Source organism: Macrosteles quadrilineatus, unplaced genomic scaffold (assembly GCF_028750875.1).
Source record: "Macrosteles quadrilineatus isolate MER2022 unplaced genomic scaffold, UCM_ALF_1.0 Scaffold_7__1_contigs__length_78375512, whole genome shotgun sequence".
Lineage (NCBI taxonomy): Eukaryota > Metazoa > Arthropoda > Insecta > Hemiptera > Cicadellidae > Macrosteles > Macrosteles quadrilineatus.
Window position 1 is genome coordinate 41,680,095 of NW_026542600.1, and position 21,698 is coordinate 41,701,792.

The 21,698-nt window shown below is 34.2% G+C and overlaps 1 protein-coding gene across 2 annotated transcripts in view; it reads right to left on the bottom strand.

Moving 5' to 3' along the window:
* LOC128999176 (uncharacterized) overlaps positions 1 to 21,698 on the bottom strand; it is a 152,604-nt gene that overhangs the window by 94,399 nt on the left and 36,507 nt on the right. For both annotated transcript variants that reach the window (XM_054425576.1, XM_054425575.1), the window contains exons 4-7: positions 16,759 to 16,959; positions 15,389 to 15,578; positions 9,292 to 9,427; positions 873 to 1,026 (exon numbers count right to left, since the gene is read on the bottom strand). In XM_054425576.1, the coding sequence (XP_054281551.1) occupies positions 873 to 1,026; positions 9,292 to 9,427; positions 15,389 to 15,578; positions 16,759 to 16,959 (681 nt within the window). The remainder of the gene's footprint in view (positions 1 to 872; positions 1,027 to 9,291; positions 9,428 to 15,388; positions 15,579 to 16,758; positions 16,960 to 21,698) is intronic.

Here is a 21,698-nt window from a genome sequence, read left to right on the forward strand (position 1 = left end):
TGGGATTGATTGAACTAAAATAACCGCAGGGAAACTTATAAGTAGAAAAGTCGTCAACCACAATCTGTTTAATCAGTACATTGTTAGAGAGGGACAGCAGAGAGAGAGAATGAAAGGGAGATAGCAGATAGGGGCGTTTGATAAGGAATCTGAAAAAGTAAACAAACAAGGAACAATGACACGACGATACAATACACGTTTACAGCCTTATTGTGTCACCCACTACATTTGCACACGTGACCACTTTTTGTTTCTTCCTTATCTTTCATCCGTCCCAAAATAGAATTCCTGAAATAGTTTGTTGGTATAATCTCCCCTCCTACACAAGGCGCAGTGCTCAGTGCACACTGTAGGTTGTCACGGCAACCGTGAACGTCATAGTGACGGGCCAATCACGCACTCGCACTGCGTTGTATATTAGGATACGAATAGCTGTGTTAGAAAGACAACACGATTGTGGTAGTTTGTCTCTTTCCTCAAAATTACGATCGATAATCATTGCGTCTTGACTGAGCCGAGGTTCGTGCTTATCAAACCTCGGAGCATGAACAACGTAGAATTGTGATAACATTGTTTTCAATTACGACCCAAATTAAGTGTTTTTTTTTAGTTTTGACTTAGTATTAAAAGCTCGGCTCGAACTTCAAGCTTTTTCAAAATGCCTCGAGCCGAGCCGAATAATGAAAAGCTCGACCAAAAAGCTCAAAGATTCGAGTACTCGCACACCCCTACCGATCGGGCGTCGGTTCTAGCTCAGATCCGGTGGATCCGGTAGTCCGATATCCGGATCCGACCATCACTAGATAATAGTTATAATAGGTAAATGCATAGTAAAAATAATTTTAACGAATATGATTTAAACTACTAAATACCTCAACTACATATTTCCTGATAAACGGGCTGTGGTCTGCCAAACTCCAAGAAAAAGGACACAGAATTTCAGAATTCTGGAACTTGGGTGCTCCTGTCATTATCAAACGGAAATAAAGTTGACAAGCAGTTTTCCGTATGGTCAAGTTTGAATCTCTGCAAAAAAAAAATATATATATTTAAGGTTTACTTACTTGAGCTGAAAAGTACAAAGAGACTACACTTTATTAACATTATGCTTGCTGTTAGTTTTCTTGAAAATATCAAGAAGATTGCTGAGCGAGGAACTCTTAAACAAAGAATTTACTATAGCCTATCACTACAGAAATTGAGCCATAAACTTATGAATACAAATCATTAGACTTGATAAAGAAATTTTTGGAAGCAAATCTACTTTAGCAGTTTCAATTTAATTAAAAATAATTTAACAATAAAAACAGACTGTTCTTAATATTATAATACCCCTTAAAAATATAAGAAATCTACAAGCTGCTCCTAATTCCTTACAACCTGGTTACAACTGTTATCTTGCTTTTTGTGTGTGTGTTTTTTTTATAGATTGTAGCTAAATTTCAAATCATAATGACACCAATAATTATACTTAAATCAATCAAAAATTGTGCACTGTGAATTTGAATATAAGTTAATGGCCTTGAATTGAATGTTGTGTGTTCAATTATATTCAAAAAACTGTGTGATGGGTTGGTTAAAGATATCAGTTCGGTTTGCTTCTATTTTAAATTGATTGTCAGGTTTTCTTTAATTAGTTATTTAAATAGAATTCTTCTCTCTAATTTTGTAAAAAGGCAGTACACATGCTTAAAATTGTAACTTACATGAGCTTTTTATGGAGTGGAGGTCATTATATTTCAAAACAAGATTTAGTTAAATAATATACACTAGAACCTCAATTTAAAATTCAAGGATACAATCATACTCATACAACACAATATAATACTCACAAATAATAATAATGATATTAGGTGATAATGTTGTTGAAAAACTTAAATATACGATAGGCAGAGTTGGGGAAGCTACTTTTAAAATGTAGCTAGCTACAACTACTGCTACAATGAAATGTAGCTGTAGCTACGGTAGACGTTACTTTTATTCCACGCACATTAGGTTAATGTAAAGTTAGCTGCTACAAACAGCTTAGTACTAACATTCTTGCTCAAATAAGGGTGGCCCCAATGCTCTCTCAGTACCCTTCGCTGTCTTCGGTATTAATTATAGCTAATAACGTCTTCTAAATCTAAGTCTGACGTAGTAAGCGCATTTAAGACCTTAAAACAACGTAAACTGCACTAAATTGACACTCCACTGATTGCACAAAAGACGCAACTGTAGTTGTAAAACAGTCACACCGTGTGCGGACAGAAGCTTTGTTTCAGTTGCAAACTGGTTTCAGATGCAACTGGTTTGCAACAGTTGTTGTAAAACAGTCACACCGTGTGCGCTGGGCCTAAATGTTGATAACGACATTGCTATTTATTTTTAATGTTAAAAACAACATTGCTATAACTTTTAACCATATTGATAAGTTACTAGTTCTGTGAATAACAATTTTCAATGTCAAGAAATTGTCCTTTTTCGTTATGCATAGAGCAAATTGTGCTTCAACAAACATTGTTGCAGAAAACAGTATTCAGCAACTTATCCTGAAATCGGCTTTTTAATTTAAACAAGTTGGTTATAGTAGGCTTGTTCTTACAAGGACTAAACGGATATATGCATATTAATTGAACTTGGTATTTCCATTAATGCAATAGCATAGCCTAGGAATAGTCCTTGACAAGAGCTTTTAGCAGGAGCAAACTATGCTATTTTTTTCAATGCAAGTTTCATGTTATATGGAGATTTTTTTGTCACAATAATTATGTAGTCGAGGCATATATTAAATCAGGTAATTTCCTATTCGTTAATTCAGTAAACCTTAGAGAAATCTTTGTAATCCAACCAAGAAAGGGCTTGTAATGATGAACCAAAATCAACAGCTGAAGCAAAGGTTGATAGACCAGCTTTCTCATTATTTTAAGGTTTTGTGTTGGTTTCCATTAAAACCCAAGTTGAAACTATCGATAAAATAAAGAAACTAAATTGATTACTAATTTCCCTGTCAATTACTTGCAAGCATTGCAATAGATATTGTATATATTGAATGGACCAGTAGTATACAGCCTGGTAACCAAACCAAATTACTATGGTAAACCCTCAATTCAAGAATATGACAGTGCTTTCAGGCAATTGACAGACGATTTTACAAAAAGAGAACTAAAGACATTAGTTTGTTCCCCGATGGGATGCGTGAGGGACTCAATCAAAATAGACCATTTCATCAACAACCTCTTTGAATTCCAACGTGCTACAGATGCCACAATTTATATTGTGTGTTATAATCAAATATCGGCTCGGGTTTTGAGGAATGGACTCTCTCACCCTGACTTTGTTAGTGCTCTGAGAAGAACGGTGAAGGAGTACGATGAAGTGGACTGCTCAACAAATACTACAGAGCTCATGCCTCGAGATTCTTACAACCAACATCTCACAAGTAGTAGTCCTCCTGTAGAAGTCGTTTTGACGACTGACAACGATGCAAGTATTACAGTAGACGCAGGAGGAACTGATATCACTTTTGGGTAGGGGTCTGCGGGTCCCCGATTTTTTCGGGTCGGGTCGGGCCAGCGGAAGGCCCAAGAGACCGGGTCGGGTCAGAGATTTGTTCGGGCCAAGATCGGGTCGGGCCAAAAAAAAATAATTATTAGGCTATTTTTAAAGTTATAATAAGTAATTTTCAAAGAAACACTCTTATATACATTATTACAGAGGAATTAAAATGTTAAAATTAGAATTAAATATTAAGTTTGCTCACGTTTAAGAACAAAGACACAACAGAGCAATTATTGCCTTACTGTCACTAGCCAGAGCCAGTCGTCTACTGACTGACAAAACAAAAGCCGTGACGCAACAGTGCAAAGAAAACGAAGTCAAAAGAATGACTATTTATCCAGAGGTACCAGTTTAATTATTTATTGTTTATTCCATACCTAGTTTAAATTATATTTTAGTATTTTATTTACATAATAAATTATAAACAAAAGAAATATCTGATATAGTGTACAGATCTGTATCTTGTTCTTTTATTTTCCTATTGTCCTTTTTGTCATTCAGTAACAAAACAAAACAACACTTCTGATCGTCTGGTTCGGCATTTTATGGTCACCATTTAATTTTTTTTTTTTAAGTATCAAGTATCAACAAGTCTACAAAGAGGTTAGGCCTAAATATTTTATAATTTTATGAAAGTTTTCATCAGTAAAATTATTTTTTTCTTAAGTTGGATTGAGTTTCAAAAAACATATTTCTAAGATCCAATACAATATTTACAAGACACAAACTACCATGAATTAATTTCTTTGGAAATTATCTGTAACAGTTTTATATTTTTGAATAAAGAAAATATATCTTTTTGTCTCTACTTCCTTGTTTTGTTACTTGTATTTTGTCAGCAATTGGAACAACCGGGTGGCGTAATAGGGGCGGGGGAGGGGGAGGGTCTATGACCTTGAGTGTCCCCGGGGCCTGGCTCGGGTTGTGTAAGATGGGAGGGGAGGGGAGGGGGAGGGTCTGTAACCTTGAGTGTCCCCGGGCCCGGCTGTGAGAGTGATTCATGGTTTTTTGTTTACATTGACATTCTACTACCCTTCCTTCTGAGAAAAAGACCCTACAGTTTCAAAAACATTGACTTACAGTATAAAAACATTGAGTTGTGTTGCTAATTAGGGCACTATAATGTCTCTGCTGTCTGCTTATGTTGCCAAATTAGCATTTAACTTTCTTTTCTCTTGATTTAATATAATTTTCTATATATTAAGAGTTCCTTTTCGGGTACCTAATAATTGTGATATTGTTTGACTTGAGTTTATGGATTTTTAATTCTTTTCATTTATTAGCTAAAATCAGTTGTTTTAGGATTTTAATCTCTTGCAATACCTATAACTGTGCCTATAACTGTGTATCTATAACTGTGTATGACATGATATGCAATTTTTACAGTCTTTACTATAACTATACCATAAACAATGTATGTGTGTTATTTATTGTTTTAGAGTTTTATAGTAAATTAGTTTACACAATATCTTTTCTTCAATGAGTTCTCCACTTGTCATGTTGCTTATTACTATTTTAGGCCCTATAAAAAATAATTCCTATGTAAAGCTGTAGGCATACTAATGCCAATAATAGATAATTCTTTATTTATGATGATGTAACTAATAATGCTATTGTAAGTGTGAGAGGAGGTTAGGAGGCAGGGAATGAATGATTCATATTGCATGGTGGAAACATAGAATTTTTATTTTCTTCTTGCTTGCAGTCTTGAAGCCACAGGCCCTAAACTTGTGATAAGGTTAATTGATTTGTTTATGATCCATTTATATTAAGTTCCATTACAAACTTGTTGTAATATAGCTGTTTAGATATCTCAACAGTTATGAAAATGGGAAAGAATGGCTTGATAAAAAAAAATATTTTCTTCTTTCTTGCAGTTGAGGCAACTCCTAAGCTGTAAATAAGTTATGAACATGAAATAATATACATAAATACAATCTTTTTCCATATGTTATTTTCAAGTAATATTATAAACACAGATAGGAGTTAAAAAAAGAAAAAAAATCCGGTAATTAATAATTTTTGGCCCGACCCGATTTTGGCCCGAAACCCGAGGACCAAAATTATTGGCCCGACCCGACCCGACCCGAACCAAAAAAGTCTGACCCGCAGACCCCTACTTTTGGGTAGCGCAGCCAGCCAGAACATCCTCACCAGACTGATCCACGTATACGCTCATATGGTGCCGAAGTGCAACCTACTGGCAACACAAGTCAGGGGGCACAACATCAATCAGCCACTGTACACAACCAAAACACCAGCAGCCTCCCTTCAACCATGCCAGCATTTTCGTCCCACAGCGGGCTTCAGTGCAGCGAGACAAGCCAGCAGCAGTTTAGTGATTGTGTTGTGGAAAAGCAGAGCATAGTGCAAAGTGAAGTGATCAAGGGAAATGAACTTAATACACAAACAGCAGATGTGAACCCTTTAAGCTCAACTTTAAACTCTCAAAAAATTACATCTCAGAGTCCCGGTTAGATAAAACAACCTAAATCTCGGAAATCTAAAGATTTTTCATCAAAATATTCAAAATTTAATAACTCGAATTGAACAATTGGAAGTATCATTAACAGAGATAGATCCTGATATAATTGTTTTAACAGAACATAACATGAATAACTATGATATGGAAAGATTTAACCTTGATAACTACAAAAAAATAGCTCATTATTCTCGCACCACAACAACTGGAGGAGGTGTTTTAATCTTATCAAAGGAGAGCATAAAGGGGAAACCACTGCTCTTAAAAATGGGAGAAGAGCTTTGCCAAGATAAATTGTTGGAGTTTTGTTGTGTTAAATTTAAAGTAGATAATTTCCACTTTTTGCTGGTAGGAATTTATAGAACCCCACAGTTTGAAAACTCAGAGTTTTTAAACCGACTAAATAAACTAATTAATAATCTAGTAATAAAAGAAAAAAAATTGGATTATAATTGGGGACTTTAATATTGACACTCTTAAAGATTCACCAGAGCTAAAAGAGTTAAAAAGTATTCTCCTGAGATGTGGTATGAATTATATAATAGATTTTCCCACAAGAGTCACAAATACCTCAAAAACTTGCATAGATAATATTTTAACTAACATTAATAAGGATCAAATTAAAACTGAGGATATTGTAACAGCCTTATCAGATCATGACGGTCAACTCATGGAACTACTCACATGTCCTAAAAAGATAGATAATACTACTCTAAATTACTGAGGTAGAAATTTTTCTGTAGACATTATGAAACTGTTCAAATCATTATTGGTAAAAGAAAATTGGTTAACTTTTTTTAATTCAAATATAGAGAGTAAATATGACACGTTCCACAATATTTTTCAAAATATTACTTTAATTTATCTTTTCCAAAGGTCAGGAAAAAAATTTACAATCACCAAAACAGCAAAAATTGGATTACAGAGAACCTAAAAAAGAACAAAAATGATCTCATTGAATTAAACAACCTAGTTAGAGAATCTGGGTCAAAGGTTCTTAAAACTCAATTAAAAAAAAAAAAAACGCAGCAATATAAATTAAATGTCATGAGTGCAAAACGTAATTATTATAGTTATAAAGTTAAAAACTCTGAAAATATAAGTAAAACTGTGTGGGAAATTATTAATAAGGAGACAAGAAAAACTCCAGCCAACTAACAACAAAATCATGTTTTAAAACTAGGTAGACCTAATTGTGAAATCTCAAACCCATTGCATGTTGCCAATAGTTTTAATAACTTTTTTGTCAGTATAATTGAAAATATGTTAGATGATAGATCAAATCAAGCTGTTGGTTCTATGAAGGAAAGTAATAAACAGATCCCAACTTTCAGGTGTCCGGCAATTGACGAAAGTGATATAAATAAAATAATCGACGCTCTAAAAAATAAATGGTCCAGTGGCTTTGACGAAGTTCCAATAAAGATTATTAAATATGCTAAGGAGTCCCTATTAAAACCCTTAAAGCATATAATAAATTCTTCCTTTATTTCAGGCATTTTTCCAAAACAACTTAAAATCTCTAAGGTCATACCGGTGTACAAAAAGGGTTAAGAATCGGATATTCAAAATTATAGACCAATTTCTATTCTTCCATATATATCAAAAATTTTTGAAAAAGCGATGCAATTAAATCTCATAAGACACCTAGAACTATATGATCTTTTTAATCACGAACAACATGGCTTTCGGAAAAATAAATCCACTACCACTGCTTTAATAAGTTTTGTTGAATCAATCATAGAGTCATTAGATAAGCAAGAGAAAGTTACCGGAATTTTTATGGACTTATCCAAAGCTTTTGACAGTATTTCCCACCCAAAAATGATTGACAAACTTAATAGCCTAGGAATCAGGAATTCATATTTAAAATGGTTTGAATCATACCTAACTGATAGAGTACAATATGTAGAAGTATCAAGAACTGAGAAAAATCAAGTTATTAAATTTCAGTCAACATTAGAAAAAGTTAAATATGGAGTACCCCAAGGGTCAATACTTGGACCATTATTATTTATCTGCTAAATAAGTGATATGCCGAATTGCCTAAGTAAATGAAACTCTATCAAAAATCAGCTCTGTTTGTACGCCGATGATTCAAACCTTATAATGTCTGCAAAAACTGGTATAGAATTAGAAATTCACTCCTTTGTGGAGTTAGCAAAAATTAAAGATTTCTTTATCACTCACGATTTAGTTTTGAACACTCAAAAGACTAACTGCATATCATTTTGCACTAAACAAAGACAAATTAAAGAAGAAATAAATATTTACATAGATAATGAGGAAATTATGCAAGTTGAAAATACTAAATTTCTTGGCCTTATCATTGATAGAAATCTGTTGGGATCTGCATGTGGATAGTGTCTTAAAGAAAATTAACTCAGGAATCTATGCCATCAGAAGACTGTATTATCTCTGCGATACGAATGTGTTAAAAAGTGTTTATTTTGCCAATTTCAATCCCATGTTTCTTATGGGATCTGTGTCTACGGTGGAACATCCGCTCAAAATTTGACAAAGATACTAATAGGACAGAAAAGAGCATTAAGGGCCATATTAAACTTTAAGAACAATGAATCTGTCAAAACTTACTTTACTTAATTTGAAATGTTGACTGTTTACAGCTTATACATTTTAGAATGCATAATGTTTGTAAAAATAATATAAATAGTTTTATTACCAATAAAGATATCCACAGCTATAATATTAGGAATAAAAATAAAGTAGTATTACCAAATCATAAATTAGAATTGTTCAAAAGAAAAACTTCATACAACGGTATCAGATTCCTAAATCACATACCAGATCACATAAGAAGCATGCAGGATGATAGAGGTTTCAAAGTGAAATTGAAAGAATTTTTGATACAGAGGGCACTTTATTCATTTGATGACTTTTTTAAGTTTAGAACAGATAATAGATTTTAAAATTCAGAAAACAGCAACCTGGAGTAGTGTGATCAATACTGTCCTAATAATAATTTTGATTGTAGCCTACCTATTCATGTAATTATTTTTGTTAATTGTTTGACACTATTCATGAAAACATGTATTTACAAATATGAATAAAGATCTTTTGATTTGATATTATGAATAAGATATTGATTTTAATGTAAACTGACTCAGTAATGTTACCCCACAAAATCCTAAATAACAAAATATTTTAGTGATACAAGAAATTAAATATTACATTTGACTTATCCTACATCTCTCATGAACATCAAAATTTTGTTTAATGTCAGCTAAAATTGTAAATAAAGTATTTACCTTTGAGAACTCCACAAAAATTTCAAAAATGTGTCAAAGGTCCTTTCAAGTTTTTGATTGGTCACCAGTGGTTCTTCCCATTCGGGAAGTGGATCTCTAGGCAAGTGTAATGTATATTGGTTCAAAAGTAATCCTCCTGAAATATACAACAAATTTGTGATAAATAGTTTTGTAAACAGTAGGTACCTATAAGTTTAAATTAAATTATAATGTTAGTAAAAGTTTCAAATATGTTTGGACTGTGACCACTACCAGGGGGTGCAAGCCTGAGGTAAAATGTTTCACTGGTCGCTGATGCTGTTTTTTCTAAATATATTCCCTTCTCTCTCTCTCTCTCTCTCTCTCTCTCTCTCTCTCTCTCTCTCTCTACTTCCATATACATTCTATCCTTTCTTTCTATATTGCAATGACGTAAGTTCAGTTCTTAATTATCCATTCGTAATTGGTTTTAATAAAATTATAGTTATTAATCTGGACGTTCCAAACCATGATGGTACCAAGTCACACAATTTTTTAATCCAAAGGAATCATTCTATAGTTGTTGACGCAAGTGCTAAATCCCTCATTTTAATGCAATTCGCTAATACAAGAAGGGGTTCCTTTATGTGTGCAGTCTTGAAAATCAAATAACAAAAAAAAATATATTAAAATTGTGGTTCTGGCATTAACCCTCCGAGTGGCCACAGGTAGTTTCCATAGTGGCCAAGCAAAGTTGTCATATTTGAAGACATTTTCGGTATTTGTTTACTTTAGGAGCTTCTAACGAATTTTGAAAAAAATTATTTTATATCATTATTTAGCCTATTTTGAACACTTTCCTTTTCGCACAAACGCCTATTTCACCATGAAAATTGTGTTTGAAAATTGCCAAAAAAGTGCTAAAGATTGGGTTTTTTTTATATATAATTTTAATTTGTTTTTTTATTACTTTAGGATATTTTAAACACTTTTCCCAAATATAATTACAATCTAATCTAATCTAACCTAACCTAACCTTGGTTTAACAAAAATCTGTCATTTTCGGCATATTGCTAACCTAAGCATGGGTTAGGCTAGATTAAGTAAGGTTATGTTAGGTTAGGTAAGATTATCATACTTAAATACAGGACGATGTCGAAGTAGGACAACGTTAAACGTGGACTACGATAAAAACAGACACCGCCTCAATCAGACAACGATGAACCTGGACACTTTCAAATGTGTCCAAGTTTAACGTTGCACGCAAACGACGAACCTGGACACATTTTTAAGTTGTCCAGGGGTGGCGTTTCACGACACGACGAAACTGGGCACATTGAAAAGGTGTCCCAGTTTAACGCTGCGCGCAAACGACGAACCCGGACACCCTTAGTTTTTGAACAGACTGTACACCAGGCTCATCAAATTCTCAGTCTCGCTTGGTAGGTAAACTCTGAATGAGCTTCCTAATACAGAAATGCCGTGAATACACCTTATTGTTAAAAGGCTTCTTTCTAACCCACTGTTACTAATACACTGTGTTGTAGTGACTCATAGTCCGCTTGCACATTATAAATTCAGAAATTTAATTGCATGTTTATTTGGTCGTTGTTAATGTTTGCTGGACATTAATCAAAAATTAAAGCTTATGGGGCCTGGATACACCGTGTCCCAAATGAATGGATCAAATCTACTGCTTAATACATGTGTTGCTAAAGATCTTAGCAAAGGCTCATTTTAAAGCTGTCATATTTAAGTGATTTTAGTGCCCTTCAATAGTAATTAGCTGTCCATCGTTTTTGGCACGTTTGAATGTTCAAAACATACATTTGCAATATGGAGCTGCAGCTGAAAGCAAAATTTGTTAATGGTTTATAGAAACAAAATTAGGTTGTCCATGTTGATCTTCGTCAATGATAATGTAGTCTCCATGTTACTACCTTTGACTTTAGATATAAAGTCAATGGTACTACCCATTGTCGCCAGTACGATTACATGTTTCAGTCATTTTTATAGCGATAAAATTTTGTTTACATTACTTAAGAACTGCCTGATTTTCTGCATTACCTCTCTGTCACAATTTTGTTTCAATTGGCATTAATTTGGTTAGCTTCTGTTATAACGTCAGTTATAATTACCTGAAAAAATGCAGAATTGAAAGGCCTAATATTAGTCCAGGAGCTGAGGGGGGTTGAGCATGCATGAAAGTAGTACGCAATGTTATTGCTGATTATTGTAATATGGACTGTGGTGATCAAAATTACGTATGTCGCCTATTTCAAAAGTGGTCGATAAGGTGGGGGGGCAAACATGGCGGTTTGCGCTATGCGTTAAAACGCTGATATTTCGAAAGCAGTAAAAGATAGAACATCGGTTAAAACGTAATTGTAATTCTAAAAATGTGGACTACAATAATGGTTATTGAGTCCGAGGTCGTATCTCTATAAATAAACAAGTTATTGTATAAAATATGTAAAAATGGACTTTTCGTGTAGTTTTTTTACCGAAAGTAGAATTAATTTGTGAGTGTCGCAAAGAAGTAATATAAAATATCTTTGCTGATAGTTAATATGGACTGTGGTGATAAAAAATACGCATGTCGCCTTCTTTTCAGGTGGTCGAGAACTTGGGGGGAGGGGGGCAAAGATAACGGAACGCGCTATGCACTGAAACGACTGTAGCTCGATAACGGTACGAGATAGGACATCGGTTAAAACGTAGTTTTAATCAAAAAAATATGGCCAATAGAAAAGGTTATTGCGTAAAAAGTTGTATCTTAACTAATAAAAAAGTTATAACAATAATAAGTTTAACAAAATCTACATTATACAGCTATTTTCTTCAAAAATCATATGAATTGTTGATAAAAAATAGTGTAATTACTTAATTACTCGGCTAAATATTAACTAGATGCATTTTCTTATAAGAAAAAAAAATATTATTACGAATACATGTGGTTTAAAATGTAAAAACGCCTTGGGGTTCGTCCGAAAGGTTGCGTCATAATTGCTGTGCAGTACTGCTGATATCGGCACAACTGTTAATCCCCCAAAAGTTAATTGACTTTTAACCCAGTGATATCAGGGTTGTGAAAGTATTTGTACAGTTCAAGACTACTGACATTTATTGTGTTTTATTTATACAAATAACATTCTTTTATAACTTTTAATAGTTATTTAAATATTTTAAATTTCAATACGTTTTATTTTAAGTTGCTTACGTTTTTTTTTTTTTTAATTGTGTGTGGTTGGTTTTTATGTAAGTTTGTTCTTAGTGACTAGTGGATTAGGCAATTTTAAAGTAAAATTTCACCAACTTACAAAAGTTAGGTACCTATTTCAATTCAACAAATAATATGAACAACCAGTGTAATTGTTATGGACAGAATGAAGAGATTTACCGTATTTTTTATTATAAGGTATTTACTTTTGTAGTTATGTTTTTTATTTCATATAACTGTATTTAATAAGAATCTGTTACATATTCATATTGTAATAAACCTATAACATTATAATAAAAATTTGATTTGTAGTGGTAATCTGTATTATGCATTTGATTGCGGCGAAACCCCAAGTATTATACGTACAGTAGAACTCCAATTATCCGAACTCCAATTAACCGAATCTCCAATTATCCAAATCGCTTATTTCAACAATTTTAAAAATGTAAAGCTACAGTGATAAGTTTTGCAAAATATCAAAGAATTTTTATTAAACACATTTAGCCAATTTTGTACTTTGATGGAGCACTATTGACTTAATAAACGTGTATAGAACACTTGTACTATGAGCATTGTAAACTGTAAAAATGTTCTGATTTAAATTATTATTAATTAAAAGTTCACTTAGTACCGAAAATGAGGATTTCTAATAAGAAAATGCCTCTAGTTAATATTTAGCTGAGTAATTAAGTAATTACACTATTTTTTATCAACAATTCATATGATTTTTGAAGAAAATAGCTGTATAATGTAGATTTTGTTAAACTTATTATTGTTATAACTTTTTTATTAGTTAAGATACAACTTTTTACCCAATAACTTTTTCTATTGGCCGTATTTTTTTTATTAAAACTACGTTTTAACCGATGTCCTATCTCGTACCATTATCGAGCTACAGTTGTTTCAATGCATAGCGCGTTCCGCCATCTTTGCCCCCCTCCCACCAAGTTCTCGACCACCTGAAAAGATGGCGACATGCATATTTTTTTATCACCACAGTCCATATTACAACTATCAGCAAAGATATTTGATATTACTTCTTTGATATTTGATATTACTACTACTACTGCGACACTCACAAATTAATTCTACTTTCGGTAAAAAAAACTACACGAAAAGTCCATTTTTACATATTTTATACAATAACTTGTTTATTTATAAAGATACGACCTCGGACTCAATAGCCATTATTGTAGTCACCAACACATTTTTAGAATTACAATTACGTTTTAACCGATGTTCTATCTTTTACCGTTTTCGAAATACCAGCGTTTTAACGCAAAGCGCAAACCGCCATGTTTGCCCCCTCCCCCCCACCTTATCGACCACTTTTGAAATAGGCGACATACGTAATTTTGATCACCACAGTCCATATTACAATAATCAGCAATAACATTGCATATTACTTACATGCATGCTCAACCCCCCTCAGCTCCTGGACTATATTGTTCAGATGGTGTTTTGTTTCCCTTGAATGTGAATAATGTGAATCCTTTAATGACATTTTTATTAAGGTTTCTTGGATGTAGTCAAATTATTTTTAAATCCCTTGACTTTGATGAAAACATATACCGTAGGTCTATTTAATGTCCTTGCCATAACAGTTTAATTCGGCATCAAGAGGGGTTGCCTTTGCCAATCATCATAAACAATATTTTACATCATAAACATGGGTCGCCGGAGCCTCCTTTTCCGGTTGTCTGTCTGTATGTGATTTTCACATATGAATCCATAGCTTTCGAACTCTTTAAGCGATTGACTTGAAACTTGGTACGTAAATAGTGACAGGTAAGGCTAATCTTTGCAAAAAGTATCAAATTTATAAGTTTTACCAATCCGAAATGGTGGCAATTTAAAATTTTCTTTCTTAAATAACTCGAAAACCATTGATTTTACAAAAGAAATTACAAGAATAACTTTTTTAAGGCAATTTAATAACAAATCGATTGACACCTTATTTTTTAAGATTGGACTATTAAATAACTTCTTGATCAGCATTGTACGTGTTATTAAATTTACGGAAAGTAAATAAAAGAAACGTCTTATAACACTTAAAACGTAATATTTACGCTTATAAGTTACTGTTACTCACAAGACGGTAAGTATACAAAAAAGAGATGGTAAGTGGTGATCGATTTTGATTGGACACTCCCAGACCCAATAGGCGAATCTAATAATTCATAAATTCATTCGCCTATTGGGTCTTCATTCACCACTTACCATCTTTTTTGTATATTTACCGTCTTGTGAGTAACAGTATAAGCGTAAATATATGTTTTAAGTGTTATAAGACGTTTCTTTTATTTACTTTCCGTGGACTATTAACTAAGATATGGCAGCTTTAGTGATTGATACGGGACCACTAGAGGTTAGTTGCAGTTTTGCAGTGCATATCGAGGCATGCGGCCAAAGTCTGCCACAACAATGCAACAGTCTCCGTCCGCTTTGCAAGTTATTTTTAAGCGATTTTAGATTATTTCAAACAATAAAAAAATATTACATAACCCCAAAAGTATCTTTTTTATACCAACCTATCTATCATAAATATGGCTTAGAAGTTGCAAACCTTTTTACTATCTTTAAAATTAACACAACAGTCTTTGAAATATATTCAAAGTATGTATTTTGTTCATGCTGTTTATATTACGTTGAATAAACATATTAGTTCATTCACTAATTTATCATACATGAAGGAAATTCTAAAAGATCTAGCATTTGGCATTTACTTGTGTAAATTTATATTCATAAACTCTAACTTTTTCCTAATTGCCTAGTTTCCTATTTATTTCAGTTTAATAAGCCTATATTGATGAATTCACTAAATTCTGTTAGTAGTAGGAACTATTCCATAAACTTGTACACCCATATGTTTTTCCATATAAAGAACTGTTCGGTTTTCTTATCTGCACTGATACTCACCAATAATACAGGCTGCATAGCGAGCCAGTGGCCAAACTGAATACGCAAATAACTCTAGCGCTACATGCATCTTGTATGCTAGATATTTATCCGATAGGGGTCCATATCCCAAGGCAGCTTGTACAAACTCAATGAAATTCTTCATGTATCCATTGTTCAAAATAAAGCGCTTGCTCAAGTGTTCATTAACCTGAAAAAAATAACTCTTTTGAATCAACAAGTTGAATGTACAACACAGACATTTGTCTTGAAACATTAATAAAGCTAAGTTTTGGTGATTGCTGGAGTTATCCCTGTCAAACTCTTGGCAGCGATGGGAAGGAAGGCAATCTACCAGAGACAAGGCTACATCGGAAAGGACGCTGCAAGAACGGAAGATCGCTCCCGCACTTTTTAGATGTGGCAAGAAAGCTGGGAAAGGGAGACTCGAGGACGTTGGGACTGCCAGACTCATCAGACAGGTCCAACCGTGGGTGGAACGGCGGCACGGTGAGGTTGACTATTACCTCACGCAGTTCTTGTCAGGTCACGGCTATTTTCAGTTGTACCTGCACTTGATGGCCAAAACTAATTCACCTGACTGCATTTACTGCCCATGCATTCCCGTGAGACCTTGCTGAAGAGTAAGGACAACTGGGACTGCCACCTGTGTGCATAAATGCATTTTCCTATCTCTCCATAAAAAAAAAAAAAAAAAACTAGGGCTTGTCACGCCCGGCAGTCACCAACTTGCTGTTGCAGAGTGAAATATCCTTGCTTGTCGCAGCCAACGTGCACCATCAACTGAGCTTATGTGATCATTGGCACTATTGAACTAAACTATAAACACAATGAAAATAAAAAATGGCAATACCGTTAAAAAATTGTGTAATTTAATGGTTAAAATATACTAAAATGACAAAGAATGACTTTATTTGTGAATTGTATTGCAAATCAGTATTGAAGAAACCACTGACATGCATTCAAAGTACATTCAAAGTAAAGGCGTGCATTTTTCTGGAGATTAAAAGGAAGGAAGAAAAAGGCCCACAGTTGCTGCTGAATTATACTCAAGCACTTATTTCATCACTTATCACTCACTTGTTTTGAGTATGCATTTTTTTAATTTTCAGATTCTTAATTCAAACTGAGGATTTTCTAAAGAAGGTCTAGGCTGATTACTGTTTCCAAACAATAGGCAAAAAGTAACAACAATAAAAATTAATGGTGATTTGAGTCAACTGTTTTTTTTTTTTTTTTTTTAACATTAGTTAGGCTTACTCACTGAGTCTGCTAATAAAAACGTTAGTTTGAAATACACACTACATATTTATACACCATTACACCAATATTAATTAATCGGAGACTAAGAAAATGTTAGTTAGGCCTACCGAATCATCAAAAGCTTCTTGTAACTCCTTTGTGATGCAAGGTTTGTTGTCAGGATGCTTGCCCTTCTTATCAAATGTCTTCAGATTTTCCAATGTTACGTCAATTGTTGCACCAACAGTATGGATGAAAAGTTCTATCATAGATCTGTAAGCTTCTTGTTTTGAGTTAATGAAGGTCTCACACCACACATCGGCCAAAGTCTGAAATAAAATAATGTTATTAATAGATTGATATCAAATTTACAACTAACAATAGGATCCTCAAGCATACAGAAGTATTGAGTAATTAGATGTACAGTACACACAAACGTGTATGAGATTGGACAGCATTTTAAGCAGCAGTAATGACAAGAAAAACAGTAGAGACAGTTGAGGGATTTCAAACTCAACTTTGCATACTGTAGTTAATTTTATGAAATCAACTTGTAGCTTAGTATTAACAGGCACGGTGACATGTAGAATTTCATCATCACACCATCTGACAAGATAATATTTTTTATTTTAACTGAACGTAAACATTGTGGATTTATTTTTGTTACCATGGATTAAAATCAATTTTTAGCCCCTGAGCCACGGCCTCCTTTAACTACAGGCTGCGGCCAGCGAGAATTGTCAACGTCGCACCGAGCAGTAACTCCCGGCCGTTTCACCATTACGGTAGTACGGAACTAGTGGTCACGGTTGAAATATACTGCATTTTTACACCCTTACAATTGAGGTAAAATTTTGAAATTTGGTACAGCGCTTGGGAATAAACTCTTCATGCCAATGGTATGGCTTTGAAAATTAAAATTTCATTTGGTAGTATATAAAAATATTTTTAAAATTAACACATTAGAAAACGTTTGGAAAAGTATAGTGAAAAAGTTAGTCGCCTACTAAAATTGTTGTTTGTTGGTCAGAGAAGTTTTGTCTGTGAGAAAGCTGTAGATAATTGAATATACTTTACTGTTTGTATTTAACTTTTCTTTCTATCATGCTTAGTTTTGTTATAATTTTGGGTTGAACAGAGCGTCCAAAACTCAGTTTTATGTCGCAGCGCGGCGAGTAGCGCTGCCCGCAAAGTGTATTGTAGTATCACGTATCTATTAATTTATGCCAACTGAATTATTTCAAGCAAGTTGATATGCCTTTTATTTATCCTAAAGAGAATATTACTTTTGTATGAAACATTGCTTTAATATAGGTACATACATTCCCAACCAGTACAGAAGTTATAACTGAAAGCTCTACCTGTGTTCCTTATATTTCCCCGTAATAAGTAATATTATTACAGCCAACAGCACAGCATTGAATGCATTTTGAAGACAGCTTAACTATTTACTACAATCCAACCATTAAGTTTACACGTACAATTATCAATTATCAATTATCAATCATACACGGTGCACACTGCACGACTTAATGTCTTCATAATTAAATACGGTAGCCTAAAACAGAAATGCCATTTTCCTTTTCATTTTAATAATTTTGCAGTAGTTTACTATGAATTTTAATGTAGTATTAGGAGAAATAAAAATATTACTTCATTCATTAATTTATTGCGCTACCTACCATTAATAACTAACCCATTGATAATATTCTTGCAACAGACAATCGGAAGGCGGAGCTAGCGGAACTTTTAGCTTAGCGCTCATCAACCAATAGAGGCGTGGCGACCACCATCTTGATAGAATTAGGTGGAATTAGCAAATAACTAAAATTAGCGACAACATGTATAATTAGCGTGCAGTTGTTCTTCTGTGTTGGCTGGTTTTTACACGAAAGTAAAAAAAGACAAAAATAATAGCCACTGTAACCATAGAAAGATGTCAATCCTCTCTTGAATAAAGAAATGTTATTTATTGCTTTTGTTAATTTTTACTTTGTATAGTAAACACCATCATTCTAATTGATAAAACAATAGCTTACATAGAAGCTGTAACTAAATAACATTGTAAATAGGATTTAAACTTTAGTGTTTAACGAATAATAAATCATAGAGTAAATACGTAGAAAAGACGGAAGAAAACTACAATTAGGCCTAATACTTATACGTTCAATGTACCGTAAAAGGTCTTAATAAATATTGTATTATATTCTTGTATTGCCACGAAAGTCTCGTATAAATCTTTTCTTCTTTTCCTAACATCAGTGTTGTCAGATATAAATCATCTAAATTAATAGATAATTTGCTTGCTTTGTTACAATCCTCCGCGGCGCGAGCGTGGGTGTTCAGTGGTGTAGCGTAGCAGTAGCTACATCCAGCCATCCGATGCTGTGTTGCCACTTCGAACGCCGCGGCCTGTAGTTATAGGAGGCCGTGCCTGAGCTGTGGCTGTGATAGTATTAAATACCCCCGCCGCAGCAAACCTGCATACTAAGCGAATTTCAACTTGTCTGATTACATATTTACTCAAATATTTCCATAAATTAGACATATTTATCCCCAATTTAAATAACATTAGATTTAACGAGTGCTTAGGTTTGCTGCTACGGGGAAGGTAAACAGTGATTTTGACCAAACGTCAATAGTATAGGATGAAAAAAATAAATTTGCCAAATTTGATCAACATATATCCATAAACAAGTAAACTACAACAGTTTTCATTTTCTTCATAAGAATAGCATGGAAATTTTCACTTTTTTGAATTTTCTCCGTAACCATTTAGGCATACAACAATGCTTCAATATACTAAATTATTTCTTTTTTAAGCTCTACAAAATGGATGGGAAAGAAATTCTAAAATTGTATGGTCAAAAATGGAAAAAACTTATTTTTACCCCATAAAACACCCCATATACCCTCGTTCCCATGGTCCGATCTTGCTGGTTCGCGAACTCGTTCAAATAAATGTAGGTTTTTATACAAAATTTCATCAAAATCGGATAATTTTTGTTAGAGTTATTGTGCTAACGGTGTGAGGTGTTTATGTCAGGTAGGGGCACCTATCCTAAACTTACTTCCGATTTGCTCGGATAGCTCGAGTAGTCCAGGGTCTCGCTAACGGTCTTCGTCGCTCGCTCACTGCTCCTCGGTCCTCCTGAATTTACTGTTGCGTCGATCTGCTAGTACACAAGTACACACTGTGTACATCGGCACGCCGACGCACCGAACACGAATTACTATCAATGAATACACAAACTATAGTTACTACTATAACTTGGTATCAGCACAGAGACGCACTGACAAAAACCAAGTCGCAGCTAACTACTAGGGGCCGATAGATAAATAGGCGAAGATTAGGAAATAAAATAGAGAGCCAGCTCCTAGGCTTAACGAGGAATCACTTCTCAAAATAAAACTAAAATAATCTTCTCGTAATCAAAAGAAAACGACGCTAACTCGCGATAAGTAAATAATGAAATAAAATAAAACGTAGAAGGCTTAAATGCCAATTCTTCTTGGCTTTAAGGAAAATAAATAAAAACTCTTGATCTGAAATAAAACAAAACCGCTTAGGATGCCTAAAATAAGGCGTAGGCTACTGCGACACTACACTTGCAGCGTCAGTCGATAAACTACCATAAACGGCCTAGAATAGCCTAATAAATAACGTAATTTCCCTCTCCAAAGTGGATACGAGGAGGGATACAACGTATACGCTAGCTATATACAGTGTACTTACGTAACACAATACTTCCAGATTCGCATCGAGGTTTCGCACGCCTTCGATACTTTATTAGGTTCGCTCGCACAGCCTAAGGAGGGTTGGTGTGCGCGAACCTATCGCTCGCCGCCGACTGCCCCAAGAAATGTCCACTGTCCGGCGGTCTAGGCTCCTCCCCACCACCGCTACGGCAGCGCTTCAAGGTGGCAGCGGCCGAGTCTCAAACTATGTAAGACACTGACCAAGCGGGTCATTGTTGCCGTCGTGACAAATCGCCACGCTCGAATCGTTCGTGTATATTAAATAAAGATTTACCCCTAACACAATTTGACCATTACAACGGACACACAAATATATATATATGATTGAACGGATGGTATTTTGGCCTCTGGGGACCTCAAAATGAAATAGTAAATCGGTCCCGGGTCCAGGTTTTACCATGAGACCTATGGTAATAGCTTATTACCTATATGGGAAATTCGCTAAAATAGGTATTTACCTTCGTCTACTGCTCTAACTGTTGTAACTTGAGTTACGGCCGTTTCGGCATTATAATGCTCTCGTCAAACATTCAGCTGATTGTGTGTCTGTCAACTACACAATCAGAAACGTTTAATTTATTAATTGTCATATTGTTGGTCTTGAACGCTACTTCGATACCATGTTTCTTCAATTCTTTCGTGATTATGTACTGAATGGAATGTGAGTAAAATAAATCCACAATGTGTTCATTATGTTTCCATTCAGTTAAAATAATAAATATTATCTTGTCAGATGGTGTGATGATGAAATTCTACATGTCACTAACAAACCTGTTAATACCAAGCTACAAGTTGATTTCATAAAATTAACTACAGTATGCAAAGTTGACTTTGAAATCCCTCAACTGTCTCTACTGTTTACTAAAATACTACTGCTTAAAATGCTGTCCAATCTCATAGTGATCTTGTATATGGCCTCCCTCATGGAACAAGGCTCATAATTGGACTCATTTCATTTCAATCAACCGCATATATATGCTAACTAGTTTTTCCGAGACTTAGACGGTCATTGATGTATACCATAATAGACCGTCATCCATGCTGCAGTTACCATAGGTTCTGGCGCACACCGCTGGGAGCGCCGTGTAGTTACGGCGTACGCGCTTCCACGGATAAAACATAGTCCCTTAGTAGATTTCCCATCCTTATGGAACAGCTAAAGCCAATTTTATTTTTATTTCTGTCCGGTTTTCTTTAGATGTTGTGTTTTTGTTTCTATTATTTTAGGGTTAGTTTCTTATTATTTGTGTCTCATTGTTTGGTTGTATAGCTAGTGGACGAGTTATTGTTTATTATTAGATAGTTTTAT